The sequence below is a fragment of the Bubalus kerabau genome, chromosome 18, assembly GCF_029407905.1.
Source record: "Bubalus kerabau isolate K-KA32 ecotype Philippines breed swamp buffalo chromosome 18, PCC_UOA_SB_1v2, whole genome shotgun sequence".
NCBI lineage: Eukaryota > Metazoa > Chordata > Mammalia > Artiodactyla > Bovidae > Bubalus > Bubalus kerabau.
The window spans coordinates 43,143,402-43,164,615 of NC_073641.1; the positions used below are offsets into that span (position 1 = coordinate 43,143,402).

Sequence of the window (21,214 nt, forward strand, 5' to 3'; positions counted from 1 at the left end):
TGCCCAGCTTCACATCATTAGTAAAGTAGCAGAGCTAGGATTTGAACCTAGATTGTTATTGCTGTTCAGTCGCTAAGTCACGTCTGACTCTGCGACCCCATGGACTACAGCACACCACGCTTCCCTGTCACTATCTCCTGAAGTTTGCTCCAACTCATATCCATTGAATATGATGCCTTCCAACCATCTCATCCTCTGTCGCCCCTTCTCCTCCCCTCAGTCTTTCCAAGCATCAAGGTCTTTTCCAGTGAGTTGGATCTTCACATCAAGTGGCCGAACTATTGGAGCTTCAGCATCAGTCCTTCCAGTGAATTTAGATTCTATACTGGGAACACTCCGTGTAATTTCTAGAGTCTTCCTTTGTTCATGCATACTGAAGCTTATTACATGTATACTAAATTGCAGTGAATCCTGTTGTTTTTTTTCTGTTGAGCCAGACTTTCTGCTCCCTGATTTAAAATGTAGATCTGTTGATTTCACAGACAAGGTGCACTGGGTATGGTTGAATTACAGCTCCTGTTAGTTTCAGGTATCTTTTTTAGTCTCATTCATATTCTGCAAATATTGCAATACTAGCTACCCGGATGCTATTTTAGGAAGGTATGGTAATAACTATAGCACTGTTTCTTTCATCCAAAAATTCATCATCTAAAAGGTGCATACACACAAACAGATAACTCATATAATACAAATGATGGTAAATATTAGTTCAACAAAGAATTCTAAAAGGAAGAACGGAGTGAGAGACTATAATTTTGCATGTTTTGCAAGGCTTGGAGGGAAATAGTATATGATCTAGTCCTTACAAAATGGTTAAAGTAGTGTGAGAAAGTGAAAGAGCCATAATGAAACTGCTTTGTTTGATAATGTAAGAGGGCCAGCTAATTTCTTGTACTCTTCATTATATAGGTTATAAGTCCTGAGAAGTATGACATAAAATGTGCTGTTTCTGAAGCGGCAATAATTTTGAACTCGTGTGTGGAACCCAAAATGCAAGTCACTATCACCCTGACATCTCCAATTATTCGAGAAGAGAACATGAGGGAAGGAGGTTGGAAAGCCATTAAACATTCTACTTTTTATTAACTTCTTTTTTTTCCATTTACCTACTCTTTAAGATGGCATTAAGCCCTAGAAGGCAACATGCTGGCATTACATATGAATCTGATAGATTTGACTTACATAGCAACTAGTTTTGCTTAAGATTATTTCCCAGATCTTTTATTAGTGTCTTTTTAGTAATGTACTTTTATATAAAACACCATGGTATTCATTTTCTTGATTTTTTTTTCTTTTCTTGCTAACCTCAGATTTCTGGAAAAAGTTTAAATTATTCTTAGTCATAAGCATAGTTGACTTATGAAAAATTAAATCTTGCTAGTAAAGGGCCACAAATTTAACTTCTCTTAAGTCCTTGTTCTTGTCTTTAAAAAAGACAAGGGAGCTTCATAAGTAAAATTGGATGAATACTCATAACAGTTTAAGAGACATTGTTATATATGTAATCATGGATTTGGCTTGTCCTGAGGTAAATATTTCTGGTTCTCTGAGGTTGCTCTTTGGTTTGGAGCGCTTTCATAAATGCAGAGCATCCTAATGCACTTAGATTTGGGCATCTGACCCCCGCTTTTCTACCAGAGATTTGAAAAAGAAATGATGGTAGGCGTAGTTAATGAGTTATAGCACAATTAGTGGTTTTTAACTTACTTTACAATTGTAGACTATGAAATCCTGCTGGTGCCAGCAATGTTGCTTTAGGGACTGTCCTATAACATTTTCAAAGCTTCAAAAGCTTTTAAGCCAAAAAGCATGGTCAGTGTCTGCGGTATGTTGGTTCTGTTGTTTTATGGGTCAGATAAAATTTACTTTGTTTCCTTTCATGTTGTTTTTGTACATCTTAATTGGTTGAATATGGAGTTATATAGTCTACACTAATATTTCTTTGTGATACAGAGGAGAAAAGAATACTTAAAATTAATTTGTCTAAAATAGCATGAGTAGGCTCTCAATTACTATCCCTTTAAATTTGTTTTCTTACAGCAAACCAGTTTGTTTTTTTTTTTAAAGGCACTGGGCTTTACACAACCCAGGAAAAGAACATTTTTACTAAAAATGCGATTATTAAGAGACTTGTCTAACTTTGCATACATAATATAGATATACCACATATCAGGACTTGTATGTTGTATAAGCTTTTATCTTAAAAATACGTGGGTTTTGTGTGAAGGTTCTTTTATATTATCATGAATTTCCACTCAAGGTCTGGCTGTGGATATTGCTGGAAAAACAGTTCCTGAGTCAAATCTGGTCAATTCGGATGCAGCATATGACTCTTAGGATTTGAAAAGGAAATCTTTGATTATGTTATAGATAAAAGTTACTGTATTTAGTATGAAATTATACTCATATAACCACTTATCTTTATTTCAGAGCACATTTTGTCCAGTTATATTTAGGTTTATTTAAATTTGTGCAGTATCAAGTCATTTTGTTGCAGAAGTCTGAAATTAATAATTATCATATTTGTAGTCGTCTTTAATAACCTATCCCTTCTAAAGGAAACAAAATTATACTTTTGTCTGACCCAGACTTGAGATAGAATTATTGTTCTGAATTTCATAAGTATTATGGTGAAAGAAATGATCAGTCCGAAATTGAAAGATTTTCTTCAAGACACTGAGCTGAAAAGTTGGATGTGCAAAAAGTGTAGAAACATTGATAGTGTTCCTTGCTGCAGATAACTGCAGTAAACCATGTCTTTAGCCTCATTATGAAGATTGCTGCAGAATAACGGTATGTATTCTCCCTCACTGCAGCTCTGAATGCTCTGTGTCTTAAAATCATTTAAAGCCTCTAGCTTGCTTTGGGGAGTTAGTCCAAGGGTAAGGAAGGCTTTGCCGGAAGAGTACTTGTAAACCGTGAGACTGGTGACTTGCACATAGTTGTGGTAGGCTCTTAAATGCGTAATGGTCCTGTTTAATACCAAAAATTATTTAAAGGATATGATTACATTTCCCAAATAACTGTTAAACACATGACAGATCTATTTTACAGTATTGTGTTTGACAGTTAAATATTAAGTAAACCTTTAATTGACGTGAAGCTTAAAATGTTCAAATGTTCTAACCCTTGCTACAGCATCTCTTCTGTAGCAAGTCAAGTATTGTGTGTGTTTTTTTCCACCTTTAGCTTATCAGGCCCGGTCCAAAGCCTTCTAGCAGAGGGAATTGATTCCTGTCAGGGGTTGCTGCCAAGACATCGGAAGGATTTTTGACCAAGGTTTTCAAAAGCTCAGTGTCACACCTGCCATTTGATTTAAAGAGGGATATTGGATGCAGAGTCTGGCATTTATTGTCCTTTGTGTGGCTGTTCTGTTTGTCTTTGTCTCTTCTAGAATTGAGCAGTGTTCACACTAGTTTTTAAATTGTTGGGTGGATTATATATTTTACATAACCATGTTAATTTAAATTAATATATTCCCATTAACTTTTAATCATAAAATAGTGTGGACACAGCGTGTCTTCTAACTGGTGATTAACCCCTTAAAATTTATAAAATACCTCTCGTAGGGTAAGAATTTGCCTTTTTTTTTTTTAATTAATTTTTGTTTTGTTAACTGGGTATTAGGAAGCAAGTATGATTTTAGTACAATATATCTAAGGGGTTAATCCACTTGAAATATAGAATGGGTGCAAAAATCCACACTCTAAATTTGACAGACATTTCCTACTTATAGCTCTTAATTTGTTTTTAAATTGCAATAGGTGTCTTGGCATCTTTGAAATTGTATCATTAATTTAAATTTCCAAAGTTATAAATGTTTGTGTGCAAAAAGAAAACTTTTCTTATATTGGAGGAAATTAAAACATGAATTAACATTAAAATTCAGAAACTTCTTTAGAGATTGCACATTATCACCTATTTGCATTTTAGCTTTAGCAAATAACATAAATAAATAAGGGACATGGAAAGGGTTCTTCAGCCTGTTCTATAACCTTGCTTTGGGGAGTGGTTTTTTGTTGTTGTTTCTTTTTTTAGTTCTTCAATTAGCTCTGCTTCCCGGTGTCCTTTTTCCTTCTTTCAGAATAGCCCATTTCTTAACTATGTTCACTATATTTTTGGATTCAGTAGTTGATCTTGCAGATTTTGAGGTTATTTATTGGTTTTTTAAAAATTACTAGTATTTCTGACTTGCTGCTCTCTTTTTAGTGCCCAGGTTCCTCTTTCAGTGGCATTTTCAGAATGCCACACTGTTTTTTGAGTATCTGTAAATCTCCCTTCTAATATGTTCTCTGAAAATCCATGCCATCTGATTATTTAAGGAGTAAGAACTAAGAAAAGAAAAGCCCAGACAAGGGATATAATTTTTTTATCACTTTAAAAATATGCTTTTTAATATATCTTCTACTCAAAATAAGGACAAGTATCTCTTAAGATTTCTTAATGTTCATATAAAAATATACCATCAAATAACTTGCCCAGAGTTGCAGTGGTACTCTTAAAACTATCCTTCATGTGTTCTTTTATCATATATTTCATTGTTTGTCTCATATTCATTTGGTACCCTCAATGATTTATTAAATCTTATACTAAATGTGCTTTAATTTGGGTGCTTTCTATCTAGAAGGCTGCTAAATTCAATAAATTACTTGCCTAGCTTGTTATTTTCCTATATTTAGAAAATTTTTAAATATCACCAAGAATTGTGAATTAGATTGATTTAGTTATGAATAGTTTGATTAGCAACTTTTATATACATTTTACCTATATGTTTAGATGAATGTAAGCTGGCCCTCCAACTAGTTTTATTAATACAAAGTTAACTTTTTGCCCTGATTTAGGTTCAGATTTTCTTCTCAAGTTTTATATAACTCATTTATATTTTAATATAATGATTAAAATCAGTTATTATAAACTCTATAACTTAAAAGATTCTGCATATTTATCATCAAACCATTCTGCTTACTGTATCTGTTCTATTTCTATACTTAACTCTGTTTAACCATGCTAGTTCCTGTTGCCCTTCTCTACTTTACTCATTGTTTCTCTCCAGTTATTCTTTCTTTGGAATACTTTATGGAAACTGAATTTTAAAGGGCATTTCGTATTCCTTTACAACTAAAGTTCTCTTGTGGAAGAGAAATCATTGAACTCCTAGAAATGCCTGTTTTTGACTCCTTATTTTTTCTGTGATTATTACTACATTGATCATCCCATATTTATCATTAGTTCTTTGACATTTTAGTCCCAAAATAACCTGTGACCATTTAAAATACTGAACAAACAGGATAGTTTACTGTACATTCTCATTTATTAAGGTGGATTTTTGTGTTCCCTCTTGTTGTCTTTGTGCTGGTGCGCTGTATCCAGTAATCCTGCCTTTTGATTTTCTTTTGGTGGGGTAGGGTTTATATTTGTAGAAATTACTTATTATATTTCTAAATTAAAGAGTTTAATTCTTGATCTTCATATTAGATTTATGTAAATTTGTTAAATAACTTCCTGGGTTACTTTAAAGTGCTGACAAAACCCTCAAATGGCTCGTGTGACACTGATGCTACTTTAAGGAAGTGTCTTGCTCACCTGGTCAAACACCCATTCCTCACTGCATTTTGCCAATTCAATCCGTTTTAGATGTAACCTCGGGTATGGTGAAAGACCCACCGGACGTCTTGGACAGGCAAAAATGCCTTGACGCTCTGGCTGCTCTACGCCACGCTAAGTGGTTCCAGGTTCGGAACATCATTTTACTTTTTTCTTGTAGCCTTATGAGAGAGTAGTTCAGTACAACATGTTTAACTGTGTTTAAACATTTCAAAAGATTGCCCAAGCAATACTATTTTAAATTAAATATCAGAAAATATGTTAACATAGAAAGCTGGGTATGAAGATCTGCATATTGCAGTTACTATTAATTTGACAATAAACTAGGATTTGGGGGGTGTTTTGTAGTTTGGGGTTTTTTATTTTTATTTTTAGTGGCCATATTTGAAGCTGACTTGTTCAGGAACATCACATGTTTGTGTATATATATTATATTCCATAAGGCTGCAGATTAACTTTGCTTTAAATAATGGAATATGTGTTTAAAGCTTTGTGTATAGTTTTAAGATTTTTTCCCCTCTTTCTCTTAAGTTAATAAGTGTAGGGAATGAAAGGTGAGGAAGCAGCTGTTTGGTTTAGTGACTTTGCAATTATGCAAAGGCACAGAAAGGAAACCAAACAGATTTCCTTAATCTTTCAGTCCCTAGACAAACTTTTTAGCTCTTTACTTTTTCTTTAATTTCTAATGTAGGCAGACTTTTTTTTTTTAAGTTTACTGATTTAAATGAACACAGGTCAAGGTTCACAGGGGATCAAGAACAATTATTCTTGCATAATCTGTTTACTTTGACCTAAAATATCAGCTTTTAAATACTAATCCTGGCATAAAATATTGCTGTAAATGGCAGCTCATTGAATCCAATTTTAAGTGTGGTTATTTTTGTTTTATTTTTATCTGAGCTTCCATTGAACAGTGGTATTTTAACTTTTTTTTCATCAAGGGATATTTTTAATATTTCTAAGATTAATTTAGTTGATTTTTGTGTTGCTCTCAAGGCTAGAGCTAATGGTCTACAGTCCTGTGTGATTATCATACGTATTCTCCGGGACCTCTGTCAACGAGTTCCAACTTGGTCTGATTTTCCAAGCTGGGTAAGTAATATGTAACTGTATGTGAAAAATAAACGTCTCAGAAATACTTCTGCAGTTTTTTATAGCCTCATCTTAAATCTAATTATCAACTTTATTTCCATTTCCTAAATGGAGTTTTTTTCTTTTTCTCATGAGAAATTCTAGGGTCTTATCAGACTGTTGAACTTGCTGAGAATTATACTTGATTTTCTTTTTGAATGTTCCTTTTTTTTTTAACTCTTCACACAGTGTTTATGACTTTTATAGGTGCAATTATTAGTTGTACATACATAAAGATACAAAGAAAATTTTAAATGAGCTATTAATCTCCCTATGCAGGATTTTGTTGATATTTTAACAATGTTTAAGTAATTTTTAACATTTAAAAATATGTATTATCCAAAAAAATGCATAAAATTAGGAAATTCAAATAATGCAGAAAGGCACAAAATAAGAAGTAAAAGCCTTCTCATCATTTAAAGGCCAGTTATCATGGCACAATTTGTTGTGATTTTTTTCCAGGGAGGAGAAATGCATATATGCACGTCGTGTATATTCCTATTTTTTTTTTATTTATGTACAAATATCTCTTTGATGTTGAAATATTTGAGTTCCTAAATAGCAAAAATTCAGATACAGAAGGATTCATTCAAAAGTATAACTGAACCTACAGATTCTAGAGTTGGGTTAGAGAGAATTGACTAGCCAGGGTTATCTTAATAATGGGAGCTCTTTGAGAGCGGTATTGACTACTAGGTGTTTCCTTTGTATGGACATGCCTATTTTATTTAACTGGTATCCATCTGATGGACAGTTGCATTGTTTGCAGTCTTTTGCTATTAAATTTTCATTGTATGGTGGTCACGCTTTTATGAGTATTATATACATGTGATGGCTAGGGTCAGTTGCTATAGAATTCCAAGGTCAAAGAACATGTTTTGATTGTACCCAGGAAAGGTGGATCATTTAAAATTACCAAAAATTGTTGAACTTAGCATTTTCTTCACATCCTCACTAACTTTGGGTAAGATCACACTTCTTAACACATGTTAGGTAAAAAATGGAGTCTCATTTTTTATTTAAATTTTAAGTGATTATTGGCATTTATAATTATTTTTCTCTTAACTGTCAGTTCCTGTTATTCATATTTCCCATAATTTATAATTACTTTCTATAAGAAATTAGCACTTACCTATATTAAAATAATTTTTCCAGTTTTCATTTGCTTTTCAACTTAATAATTTTTGCTGTTTTATAAAAGGTTTAAAATTTTTACAAATTCTAGTCCATTAGTGTTTTATGACTTAACAGCTTTGTATTCTGTCTACAAAATACTCTCTCATGTTTTAGATTATAGATTATTCACACATGCTTTCTTCTGCTTTTTTCCCCCAATCAAGTTATGTTTATTATAGGTGTTTGCTTACTTATTCCTGGAAGGATATATTCTGTATTACAACACGAGTTGTCTCTCAGTAGTGAGAAGTGGGCTTAGGTTAGAGATCTGTAATGTTTGGATTTTACTAGGATAAAATATACATACATTACTTGTATAATTATAAATTAATTTGAAAATCATAAATGGACTAGAGGTAGATCTAGCAATATGTCTTTCCAGACCAATTGTCAATTATTCCAATACCATTTAGCATTTTATTTAGTAGTGACGTTCATTCTCCCAACCTCCATTTTGAAATATCACCATTATCATAAACCAGTGGTTCTCAACCACATTTCAGTTTTGCCCCCAGGGGATATTTGGCAATGTTTGGAGATATTTTTGGATGTCGATACTAGTTATCGATAACACTGAGGAAGAGAAACCCTTTGTTAAACCAAAGTTCCTTTGTTGCAGGCCTGTTTCTACAGTAGTCTTTCATTCCTCAATCTTCTCTATTAAACTCTTTTTTCTATTGATTTTTTACATATTTCTTTAACTGGCTGCATCGAGTCTAGTCATGGCACACGGAATCTGCCTTGTGTCCTGTGGGATCTTTCCTTGCGGTGCATGGACTCTAGTGGTGATGCACAGGCTCCAGAGTGCTTGAGCTTCGATAGTTGCAGTTCGTGGGCTTAGTTCTCCTGCAGCATGTGGCATCTTAGTTCCCTAACCAGAGATTGGACCAATGTCCCCTGCATTGCAAAGTGGATTCTTAACCTCTAGACCACCAAAGAAGTCCTTAATCTCTTTTTAATTTTTAAAACTTCATAGTGTGTTTTAAAATTCTGATGTCCTTTTCATCAGGGTTTCTCCCTCTCCGTTCTCTGCTGCTCATTATAAAGACCATCTTGCACTATTTGTGGGCTTTGTTTTTGGTTTTGTTTTAAGTGTGTTTTGTTTTGTTTTGGTTTTCTCATGTTCTTTTTCCAAAAGAACTTGACTGCCATTTTGTTCAGTTTAACGAACTCCAGGGTTCTTTTAATTATTTTTAAGTAGTACTGTATTGAATTAATAGATAATTGGTAGAATATCATCACTTTTGCAGTGACAATAAAGTTTTGTGTTTTATTTTTGTCTTCTTGTTAGATTTGCACTAACTCTATAAAAATTAATTTAGAACTTTTGTTCTTTAAACTCTGAAACAGTTTTTAGGATCATCAAAAATACTGTTTCTTGATCATTTGTAAAATTCATTTGACATTATCAGTTCCCAGTCCCTTATAAATAGGGTAGCACTTTTTGATTTCTTTTACTGTGAGTAACTGTTTTGTTTAATTTTTCCTTCTCCTGGAGTTAATTTTGGCAACTTTTTCTAGAAAAATTGACCCATTCAACCAGATACTCAAACTTTTATGTAATAGAGTTCTGTGCCCTTAAAGTTTTAAAAATGCCTATTATAGCATCTTTATTGTTTTAATTCTCTGATTGATTAGTCAGTAATAGCAGGTGCAATATTGGAGCAAAATAACCAATGGGTGTTTCAGTATTTACTTGTGATGAAAATTCAATGAATTATTGATAGATTTTTAATATACAAATGTATGTGCATTATATAACTTAAACTTTTTTTAATATATAAAAATACAAGCATTCTACATTATCATTTTACTTCCTGCTTCTTTCAGCTTCAGTCCATGCAACCCAGGTGTCCTTGAGACTCTTTCTGTTATAGTATGTCTAAGCTTCAGTACTTTTGAGACTGGACTCTCAGGCCACTTCTCAGCTATTCTTGAAGTCTGAAAGTCTCACTGCAGATGGCCCTTTACCCTACACCTTGCTTTTTCTCTTCATCAGAGAGAGCCATGAACTTGAAGGGACCCTCTCTGCTTTGAGGGTGCAGAGCTTTAAGAACTGAGTGGAAAGAGAGGATGCACAGGTCAAAGGAACTGGGGGAACATGGGCCATGGCAGAGTGATGATGGACGAATCAGGGAGGGCAAAGAAAGCTGCTGGCCAGTCTTTGAAATCATGTACATATAACATAAAATACGAGTATTTTGGTAGTTTAAAGCACACCAAAATGTCAGTACTTTGACATTTAAATAGCTCTCAACATTATATCCTTTCAGTTCAGTTCAGTCGCTCAGTCGTGTCCGACTCCTTGCGACTCCATGAATCGCAGCATGCCAGGCCTCCCTGTCCATCACCAACTCCCAGAGTTCACTCAAACTAACGTCCATCGAGTCGGTAATGCCATCCAGCCATCTCATCCTCTGTTGTCCCCTTCTCCTGCCCCCAATCCCTCCCAGCATCAGAGTCTTTTCCAATGAGTCAACTTAGGCAGTAATTTATCCATTTTGCCTTTTTTTGTGTTTTTCTCTCCTCAGAGAGCCAGCTCCTTGGATTTAGCTGCCAGATATGCTGTTTTCCTTCTTAATAATCCATTAATTTCTTTTTGTAATTGAAATATAATTGCTTTACAATGTTGTGTAAGTTTCTCCCATACAATGAAGTAAATCAACTATATGAATACATACATCCTTTCCTACTTGGACCTCCCTCCTGTACACGCCCCCCATAATTCATTAATTTCTAATTTCATGTCTAATTTTCTATTTTCCTTGGGTTTATTTTCTTTTTTTTTTCCCCAAACTTCTTGAGTTGGATACTTGTTTAATTCACTCATTCTTTAATTATATAGATAAATTTTAAAGGTGTTATTTAAGGCTGAACATAGGTTTTGGCTATATATGTACTATTTTCTCTTTATATTCTCTGCAGTTTGAAATTCATTTCAATGTTGTCTTTAAGCCAAGAGTAATTTTGAGGCAGTTTTTTAATTCTACATGACTGAAGAAGAGTTGCTTTTTTTTTTTTTTTGTAAATAACTTCCATTTTTCTAGCATATAATCCAGTAAATATATTCTGTTGCTGTTTAGTTGCTAAGTCATGTCTAACTTTTTGCAACCCAATGGACTATACCCCACCAGGCTCCTCTGTTTCTGGGATTTCCCATGCTAGGATTATTGGAGTAGGTTGCCATTTCCTTCTCCAGGGTGTCTTCCTGTCCCAGGGATCAAACCTGAGTCTCCTGTTTGACAGGTAGATTCTTTACCACTGAGCCACGTGGGAAGCAGAAAATATATTCTACTATTTGCAATATGGGGAATCTAAGATTTTCTTTGTGGTCTAATCTGTACAGCTTTTATAAAGTGTGGGCACTTTAAAAAATGTGTTCTCAGCATATAATATGTCCCTCTTAGTTCAACTTTATCAGTTAACTTTGTTTTTCTATCTCTTTTCCTTCATATTTTTTGTCTACTTTGTCTGTCCATGCAGTGACGAAGATAAGTTAAAATCTGCTCTTTCTGTTGTGTTTTTTACAGTTTGTACTTTATTATTTTGTTGCAGTAATATTTTGGACATAAAAACACTTAATAATTATATCATTATTGTGAGTTTGAACTTTTTGTCATTCTAAAGGGCATTTAATTAACACTTTCTGCCATTAGTTAATAAGCCTTGTCTGTTTATTAATATCTAAACTCTAGCCTTTTTAAAAAGACAGTTATAATGCAGTTTTACTGGTTTCAGGTGTTGAGTTCAGTTCAGTCGCTCAGTCGTGTCCGACTCTGCAACCCCGTGAATTGCAGCACGCCAGGCCTCCCTGTCCATCACCAACTCCCAGAGTTCACTCAGACTCATGTCCATCGAGTCAGTGATGCTATCCAGCCATCTCATCCTCTGTCGTTCCCTTCTCCTCCTGCCCCCAATCCCTCCCAGCATCAGAGTCTTTTCCAATGAGTCAACTCTTCGCATGAGGTGGCCAAAGTACTGGAGCTTCAGCTTCAGCATCATTCCTTCCAAAGAAATCCCAGGGCTGATCTCCTTCAGAATGGACTGGTTGGATCTCCTTGCAGTCCAAGGGACTCTCAAGACCCTTCTCCAACACCACAATTCAAAAGCATCAATTCTTTGGCGCTCAGCCTTCTTCACAGTCCAACTCTCACATCCATACATGTGTACAACATAGTAATTCCATTTTTTAATACATTATGAAATGATTATTGCAGTAAAACCAATTACTACAATATTGTTGACGATATTCCCTATGTGCGCTTATATACCTATGACTTTCTTATCTAAAAGCTGGAAGCTTAACGTCTAAATCCCCTTCATATATTTCAGCTATACTGCACCCTCCTAAACTCGTTTTTATTAGCATTTATCTGGTATGTTTCTGGTATTTTTCTATCCTTTGCCATAATTCTTATCCTTTTCTTGTTCTTTTTTATGTGTGAATATGTTTCTTTTCTGATTATTTAGACAATTAGTTGTTGACCTTATAGTTTTATATGGTATTTTCATTGCATCTGTTTAACAATTTTAGATAATGTCTGTTGACCTCTCATCTATAAAAGCTGAGAAAATGATCACTTCCTCCTACTTCTCCTATCCTCTTGGGTTTTTGTTAGTATTTTCTTTTTTTTTTTTTTTCATTTGTTTCATTCATTCATTTATTTTAATGTGTCAAAACCTGTTTCTTGATTTATCTGTTTTACTCAGTGAATGCTGATTCCACTTAGAAAACAGGAAATGCTTTTTTACACTTAATGCTTTTTTAAATCTTAAAGGTTTATTATTATTATTATTTTTTAATCTTAAAGGTTTAAAAATAACTACATTTACCTTATGTGTCAGTATATTCCCTTTGATTATTTAATGGTCTCTATTTAAATGCTTTGGTGCCAGCCACTAGGGCTTTACTGGGGTTTCCTCTTTTTATTTCTTGGTTGGCTGCATTTTATCATCATGTAGTTTTTATCAAAAAGTGTTTTAAGTTTTTAAAATTTCTTTCATGTTTGAGAATCTTTGCCAATTACCATTACTGTATTGAAAAGTATATTGTTAGGTCGCAATTTTTTCTCCTCCCTTTATTGGTATTGCTCCATTATCTTTCAGCATTGAGTATTGCTAAATCTAGTTTATGTTAATCACTTAGTCATGGGGTCACCAACTCTGTGACCCCATGGACTGTAGCCCTCCTAGCTCCTCTGCCCATGGAATTCCCTAGTCAAGAATCCTCAAGTGGTTAACCATTCCCTTCTCCAGGGGATCTTCCCGATCCAGGGATTGAACCTAGGTCTCCTGCATTTTGTGCAGATTCTTTACCATCTGAGCCACCATAAGTCCAGCCTAATTTTCTTGCCTTTACCTTTTCTGCAGGTTGCTAAAAAAATTCTGTCTTTATCCTTGAATTTTAGTAACTTAACCAAATTATGTCCTGGAATCTGTTGTTAGTGTCATCATTTCATTGAAATCTTTGTCTGCACATTTGACAAATGATTAATATGATCCTCTATTTTCAGTTCAGTTCAGTTGCTCAGTCGTGTCCGACTCTTTGCAACCCCATGAATTGCAGCACGCCAGGCCTCCCTGTCCATCACCAACTCCCAGAGTTCACTCAGACTCACGTCCATCGAGTCAGTGATGCTATCCAGCCATCTCATCCTCTGTCGTCCCCTTCTCCTCCTGCCCCCAATCCCTCCCTGCATCAGAGTCTTTTCCAGTGAGTCAACTCTTTGGCATGAGGTGGCCAAAGTATTGGAGTTTCAGCTTCAGCATCAGTCCTTCCAATGAACACCCAGGACTGGTTTCCTTTAGGATGGACTGGTTGGATCTCCTTGCAGTCCAAGGGACTCTCAAGAGTCTTCTCCAACTCCACAGTTCAAAAGCATCAATTCTTCAGCGCTCAGCTTTCTTCACAGTCCAACTTTCACATCCATACATGACCCCTGGAAAAACCATAGCCTTGACTAGACAGACCTTTGTTGGCAAAGTAATGTCTCTGCTTTTGAATATGCTATCTAACACCAATTACCCTTATATTGGATTCCCTTTGTCCCATATATTTATTATCTTTGTGATTGTTTTAATCTTTGTTCTCTTTCCTCTTTTGTCCCCTGTTACTGTTTTTTGGCAGTAATTTAGTTTTCACCCATGTCCCAATATTTACTATTTATAATTCATTTATTAGTTTTATAGTAATGTTCAGTTTGCTTAATTAGCTCTGCAGTCTTCCTTTTCATCTCAACCTTGAGGTTTTAATTTTATTGGTTTTTTTATTTATCAAGTTCTCTATAACTCAAAATGTTGAAAATTGTATCTTTATTCCCTTAAATTAAGATTCTTCCAGAATAAATTATTTTCTAAGTAAATATTATTTTTTAAATAATAAAAATTTGATTCACAGCAAAACTGAGCAGAAAGTACAGAGTTCTCACATACCGTCTGTCCTTACACATACAAAATCTCCCTCTCAATATATGCACCAGATTGATACATTAATTACAAGCAATGACTTAACAGTATCATTCGAAGTCCATCAGTTCAGTTTAGTCGTTCAATTGTGTCCAACTCTTTGCAGCCCCATGGACTGCAGCACACCAGGCCTCCCTGTCCATCACCAACTCCCAGAGTTTACTCAAACTCATGTCCATTGAGTCGGTGATGCCATCCAACCATCTCCTCTGTCATCCCCTTCTCCTCCTGCCTTCAGTCTTTCCCAGCATCAGGGTCTTTTCAAATGAGTCAACTCTTGGCATCAGGTGGCCAAAGTATTGGAGGTTCAGCTACAACATCAGTCCTTCCAATGAATAGTCAGGACTGATTTCCTTTAGGATGGACTAGTTGGAAATCCTTGCAGTCCAAGGGACTCTCAAAGTCCATAGGAAATATATTTCACTCTATGTTCCACCCAAATGCAAAGATATCACGCCTGGTTTTAGTTTTTTTCATTTCTTTAGGGCTTAGCATTGTCAGTTCCATTTCCAAGTCATCCTTTGATACTAAAACATGCAAACAAGAGCTGTCTTAGTTTATTCACACCTTTTAAAATACTTCTATTTCTTCCCCCATGAGCTCTGCTTTGAGGATTGCTTATGGAAAGGAGTAGTGTTTGGCTTTCTCTCTTGGCATGTATTCTTTTTTGGGGGCGGGGGGGTGCCCCATGTAAAGAACTTAGTTCCTCCGCCAGGTATTGAACCCAGGCCCCAGCAATGAAATCACTGAGTCCTAACTACAGGACTGCCAGGGAGTTTCTAGACATGGGCTTTCTCTCTTCTGTTCCCTAATTCAATGCGCTGTGGTAGTCTTTGAGGTAGATTCCCTTGGCACACCTTTAGGCTTCAGATTTCAAACCCACAATGGCCTCCTAGAGCCTCTGCCGGTGCAGAATTTGCTCTGTTTTTTTTCCTGAAACTCTTCACCATCTCCTTTCAAAAACACCTTTCTGTTTACCTGAATCAGCAGAAGGTTTGGGGTGTGTGAAGCCACTTTGGGAAACTTGCATTGAGAGTTCACAGCAGTCTTTGATATTAATTTTCCCTGTTTCTTACTCCTTCGAAAGAGCTTATTTTTTTTTGTTGTTTATTTGCATGTTAGTCAAATCTCTATTTATTATTAGAGATAATTAGATGTGGATAATTGGAATTCTACTCTTCCCTACCTGTCTTCTGCAAAGAGCCTTCAAAACTGATGAATTCTGTTGCTTTTCCTTTCTCTTTTTGGATGAAAGGTGATTATTTTTAGAAAAATTTCTTTGCCTCGGGCTGCCCACAACATGACTTGTTCTTACTTTCTGAGTTGAGAGAGTTCTGGTGAAATTTTTGGATTTTTGTTTCCCCCACCAACTGCCAACCCCTTCCCCATTGTCTTCTAAAGAGCCAGTTAGGGAAGTGTAAATGGAGAGTTGCCCAAGTCCACTCACTTTCTTAGAAATACTCTCACCAGAGAGGGAGAGGGTGGGAAGATTTGGGAGAATGGCATTGAAACATGTAAAATATCATGTATGAAACGAGTTGCCAGTCCAGGTTCGATGCACGATACTGGATGCTTGGGGCTGGTGCACTGGGACGACCCAGAGGGATGGAATGGGGAGGGAGGAGGGTTCAGGATGGGGAACACATGTATACCTGTGGCGGATTCATTTTGATATTTGGCAAAACTAATACAATTATGTCAAGTTTAAAAATAAAATAAAATTAAAAAAAAAAAAAAAAGAAATACTCTCACTGGCCTTTTCCTCCATTTAATTGAAGCCATTTTATATTTATTTGGGTGGTGGTAGTGTGCTTCATACATATTTCTTTAATCATAGCCAGGTTTGGGGGGCAAGAGATCTTGAGATTTGGCTTAGTACTATCACCTTAAGCAGAGAGTAACTTTTCTTCTTGGTTTGCATGAAAGAAATTTGAAGTTCTTGTGAACTTGATTTTCAATTTTGTTTAGCCTTCAGATTACTTATAGAATAAATCTAAGTCCTACCACCTGCCTTTAGTGTTTACCACTACAGTGAGTACAGCAAATAATATACTGCCTTCAAATTAGTTCTTCTTTTGTCCTAAATCTATAGTGATAAGTAAAGAAAGTATAGGTAAAATTCTCTTGTAAGGTTGATCTGACTTAAGAATTGCTGTGTAGAATAGAAACCTCCTTTAGATTAGTATACCTTTAGAATGGTATACCTGCTGTAAATTGCAGAAAGGCATTTTTTTTTGCAAAAAGTTAGTGTTTTAATGTTTATTATATATTTTATTTTTTAAATCTATATTAAGCTAAGGAATATTTTATGAAAGAGAATGATCTGTCAAGGATGAACCTCCGAAACATCATGCTGAGTGAAGGAAGCCAGACACAAAAAATTACACATTATATGATGGCATTTGTATAAAATATCCAGATTAGCAGATCCAGATAGATAGAATGCAGGTTGGCGGTTGCCTGAGGCTTAGAGAATGAGAGAATGAGGAGAAATTGCATGATGGGCTGGGGGTTTTACTTTGGAGTAATAGAAATGTTTTGAACTAGATAGAGGTGGCTATTGTTCAGCATATTAGTAAGTGTACTAAATACCACTGAAGTGTTCACGTTAAAATAGTTAACTTTATATTATGTGAATTTTATCTTTCTTTATTTAAAAAAAAAAAAAAAAAGAATTATCTGTGAAATGAGATAGTCCCCAAAGAAGAGGCTGAGAGGCCATAATTGTTCTTTTTGTTCATACAGCAGTTAAAATATGTGCTCCACATATCTTTTCACGTATTTGTCGCTTTGTTGTGTCCAGGTCTTTGCAACCCCATGGACTGTAACTCCCAGGCCTCTCTGTTCATGGAATTCTCTAGGCAGGAATACTGGAGTGGGTAGCCATTCCCTCCGCCAAGTGATCTTCCTGACCCAGAGATCAAACCCACTCTCCTGTATTGCAGCCAGATTCTTTACCATCTGAACCACCTGGAAAACACTATATATATATATATTTTTTTTGGAAGAGTGTATTAGATTTTAGTGATGATGACTTGTAGTGAGAGAGCTCCTGTCAGTTTTAGAACCAGTGAGGAGATTCTAAATGATAAATGGTAGAACACTGACATCACAGGGCGAATAACTTTCTTTTCGCTTGCAGGAGTAAGTTACTACTGTTAAAGATGGGAAGGAAGAATATATACCACATGAATGTTTCCCTAAAGCAAATATTGCAATCCTGGATTTCATGTCATTTAACATATAATATTTAAGAGAGCGTTTCTTTTTTAAGTAACTTTTGCCATGAGAATCCTTTATATTATTGCCTAAGTAATCATTTCCCTTGTTTGATTCTGTTTGTCTTTGATGTTGTCCTTTTACTTTTTTTTGTCCTTTTACTTTTGAATGCATGCTTTTAAGAGTATATAAACCTCCTATGTTCTACTTTTGTTGCTTGCCTAACTGTGGACATCTGCTTGGAGACCAGCCATGTTCCATAGAAAATTAACATTTTTAAATTGCTTACTTCACAGCAAATGATCTCAGAAGGCAGACAGTTGACTTAGTTTTACTGTGATTCAATATATGGACTTTGTGTTCCATAAATACTCATTTCTTTCTTGGTTCTTATTTAGTTTCTACCTTAATACATAAGTATAAATTATATATTCCCGCTAGAGGTCAGTCAATAAGCAGGTTTTTAAAAAGCATTGAATTACCTTTAATATTTTTGTATCTTGACATAGCTGTATTCTGGGGCTTCCCAGCTGGTGCTAGTAGTTAACAAAGCCCACCTGCCAATGCAGGAGACTTAAGAGACTCAGGTTCAGTCCCTGGGTCAGAAAGATCGCCTGGAGGAGGGCATGACAACCCACTCCAGTAATCTTGACTGGAGAATCCCATGGACAGAGGAGCCTGGCAGGCTACAGTCCTTTAGGTTTGCAGAGTTGGACATGACTGAGCACTTAGTATGCATGCACCTGTATTATAGCTGATTATTTAATATTTGTTTTTCCCTTAACATTCTCTAAAAGTACTTATATAAATTTGAGGTATTTTTGGAAAGGAACATATTTTAAGACATTAATTTTGTATTTTAGTAACTTGTTAATTACAACCCTTGATTTCTTTAATTAACAGGATTATTTTCACATTTCTTTCCAAAAGTATTCTGATCATAGGTACTTATTAAGTATTTTCTATATGCCAGCCATTTATGCTAGGCAAAGGGATTCCATAAATGATAATTGACAATCCTTATTTTCAAAGATTCCAGTCTTTTGGACATCTTGAAATAATACTTGTCTGGACAGGAAAAGTGTTTAATATGCATTCATAGAGTTGCCTAGATAACTGAAGCTGATGCCTTAAAATAGTAAAATTTTTAAATGAAGACCCTTTAAGGGTCTTGTGTCTTGAACAACTTTAAATGTCTTAAACAACTTCCTACGTTCTTCAGCTTAATTAGACTGAACCATCTTAATTTTTTTGTTGCAATTTACGTTTATCATTATTAACACCTGTTTCTCTCAGATTTTTTTAAACTTCATGCTCCTTCTAGCCGTCATCTTTTTTTTTTTTTTTTTTTTTTTGCTCTTTATGTGTACTCTCTCTTCAGATTCGTATCTCTCTTACAACTTACTCCTAATTTGTTTGAAACTAAAACCTCCACATGTCCAATCTTTTAAGAATTATTCTTACTTAAAAGATACGAGTAATGGCCTTGGGGTGAGTAGGTGGATGTGGTTTTTACCTCTAATTAAATCTATGAGTTTTTTAAGTACACAACTAAAAATGGATCCTCAGTGTTTTAAACTTCATTATCATTTTAAGGGTTTCATTCTAGTTTCAATCTGTTTAGTTTCTTTGAATTGTTACTGGTGATTTTATTTAAAATTTGAGTAAAAGCTGCAACGTGGATAAACCTTAAACATAATGCTAAGTAAAAGAAACCAGACACAGAAAGTGACTTATTATATGGCTCCATTTGTATGAAATATTTAGAAAATGCAAATCTATAGAAATAGAAAGTGGTTTATTGGTTGCCAGGGGCTGAGGAAAGAGAATGGAGAATGGCTACTAGTAGGTGTGGAGTTTCTTTGGAGGTGATAAAATGTTCTGGAATTAGAGAATGGTTATGGTTGAACAGCTTTGTAAATGTACTAAAACCCACTGAATTGTACATTATATCTTAATTTTTAGAATCTAAATGGAAGCAGATTTTTCTAATAAACTCTTCAAAATGCTTTCTGGATCTAAATCCATACTTCTTTTTTTTCTTCATTGGTTTTAACTGATTTTGAGTCTCAAGTGTAATTTACAGTGAAAGTATAATTTATATTTTCTTTAAGGATAATAGAAGTACAGTTGTATGTTAAATGAAAATTTAGATAATTGTTCTTAAAGGAAAAATAAAAGTCATCTTTACTTGGTAGAATATGGTCTTGCTATAACTCTTCAGTATTATTGGTATGTAGGCATTAAAGAACAAGTATATGTGAGCCCTAAATATCTAAAGAATTTTAAGGACTGTCATATTTTAATAGAAAAGGATAGCAGTAACTGAAAATCCAAAACAACCCATTAGTCTATTTTTCTTCATTAAGCACACATTACAAAATAATTTTTAAAATATAAATTATATATTGCCTTATTTTGTTTTCGTTACTTACTTTTAATTTTATATTACATGTAATTTTTATTTTCTGATTTTGTGACTTGTTCAGTGTGATTTTTTTCAATCTTTAAAATATTTTTTGTTAATAATTTTACTTATTTTTGGCTCTACTGGATCTTCATTGCTGTGCAGACTTTGCTCTAGTTGAGGCGAGCAGGGGCTTCTCTTCAGTTGTGATGCACAGGCTTCTTCTCATTGCAATGGCTTCTCCTGTTGCAGAGCACAGGCTCCAGGGCATTCAGGCTTGAGCAGTTGTGGCACTTGGGCTCAGTAGTTGCAACTCCCAGACTAGAGCACAGTCTCAATAGTGTGGCACACAGGCTTAGTTGCTCTGCAGCATGAGGGATCCTCCTGGACCAGGGATCAACCCATGTTCCCTACATTGGCAGGTGGATTCTTCACCACCAAGCAATCAGGGAAGCCCCAACCTCTAAAAGTTTTAATGACAGTTTCATAAGTATTTTGTCATTCTGAAAATGAATAATTCCTTTGGGCTGTAAGCTGTCAAACACATTTTTATGTTTTTGTTTTTAGGCAATGGAGTTACTAGTAGAGAAAGCAATCAGTAGTGCTTCTAGTCCTCAAAGCCCTGGAGATGCTCTGAGAAGAGTTTTTGAGTGCATTTCTTCAGGGATTATTCTTAAAGGTAAGTTTTACTTCATTTTTAGTGTTTGTGTGTTTGATAGTTGAATGAGAATTATTCATTCTTCTACAAATGGATGATGATAATGCTTTATTCTGCCTATGGTGATTGCTGTAGGTAGTCCTGGACTTCTGGATCCTTGTGAGAAGGATCCCTTTGATACCTTGGCGACAATGACTGATCAGCAGCGTGAAGACATCACATCCAGTGCACAGGTACCATTGTGTTCCTAATCCCAGGGCTTTGTTTTATCACTTCCCTTACAGTTTTGGTTTTTTATAGTTGTCCTCTAGAAGAAATTACCATGTAGTATTCATTATTTCTGCTTCTTTAGTAAGTAAGCCCTTAGAGAGGATATAATTTAAACTAGATTTCATTAATCTTCAATTTTATTATTTTAACTCTGTGTGTGTCCTGTATAAATATAAAAATACTGCAGTATTTTCAGTATCATTAAATCTAGTTGTTATATGTCAGGATCAGTAGAGCAACTATTCATGTCCTCTGGGTATACAGAAGTGATGTGCTGTTTGGTT

The 21,214-nt window shown here is 34.9% G+C and overlaps 1 protein-coding gene across 5 annotated transcripts in view; it reads left to right on the top strand.

The window, feature by feature from the left end:
• Nucleotides 1-21,214, top strand: part of ZFR (zinc finger RNA binding protein) — an 85,368-nt gene that overhangs the window by 58,763 nt on the left and 5,391 nt on the right. For all 5 annotated transcript variants that reach the window (XM_055554985.1, XM_055554987.1, XM_055554984.1 and 2 more), the window contains 5 exons: nt 910-1,051; nt 5,635-5,732; nt 6,601-6,696; nt 20,570-20,681; nt 20,796-20,893. In XM_055554985.1, the coding sequence (XP_055410960.1) occupies nt 910-1,051; nt 5,635-5,732; nt 6,601-6,696; nt 20,570-20,681; nt 20,796-20,893 (546 nt within the window). The remainder of the gene's footprint in view (nt 1-909; nt 1,052-5,634; nt 5,733-6,600; nt 6,697-20,569; nt 20,682-20,795; nt 20,894-21,214) is intronic.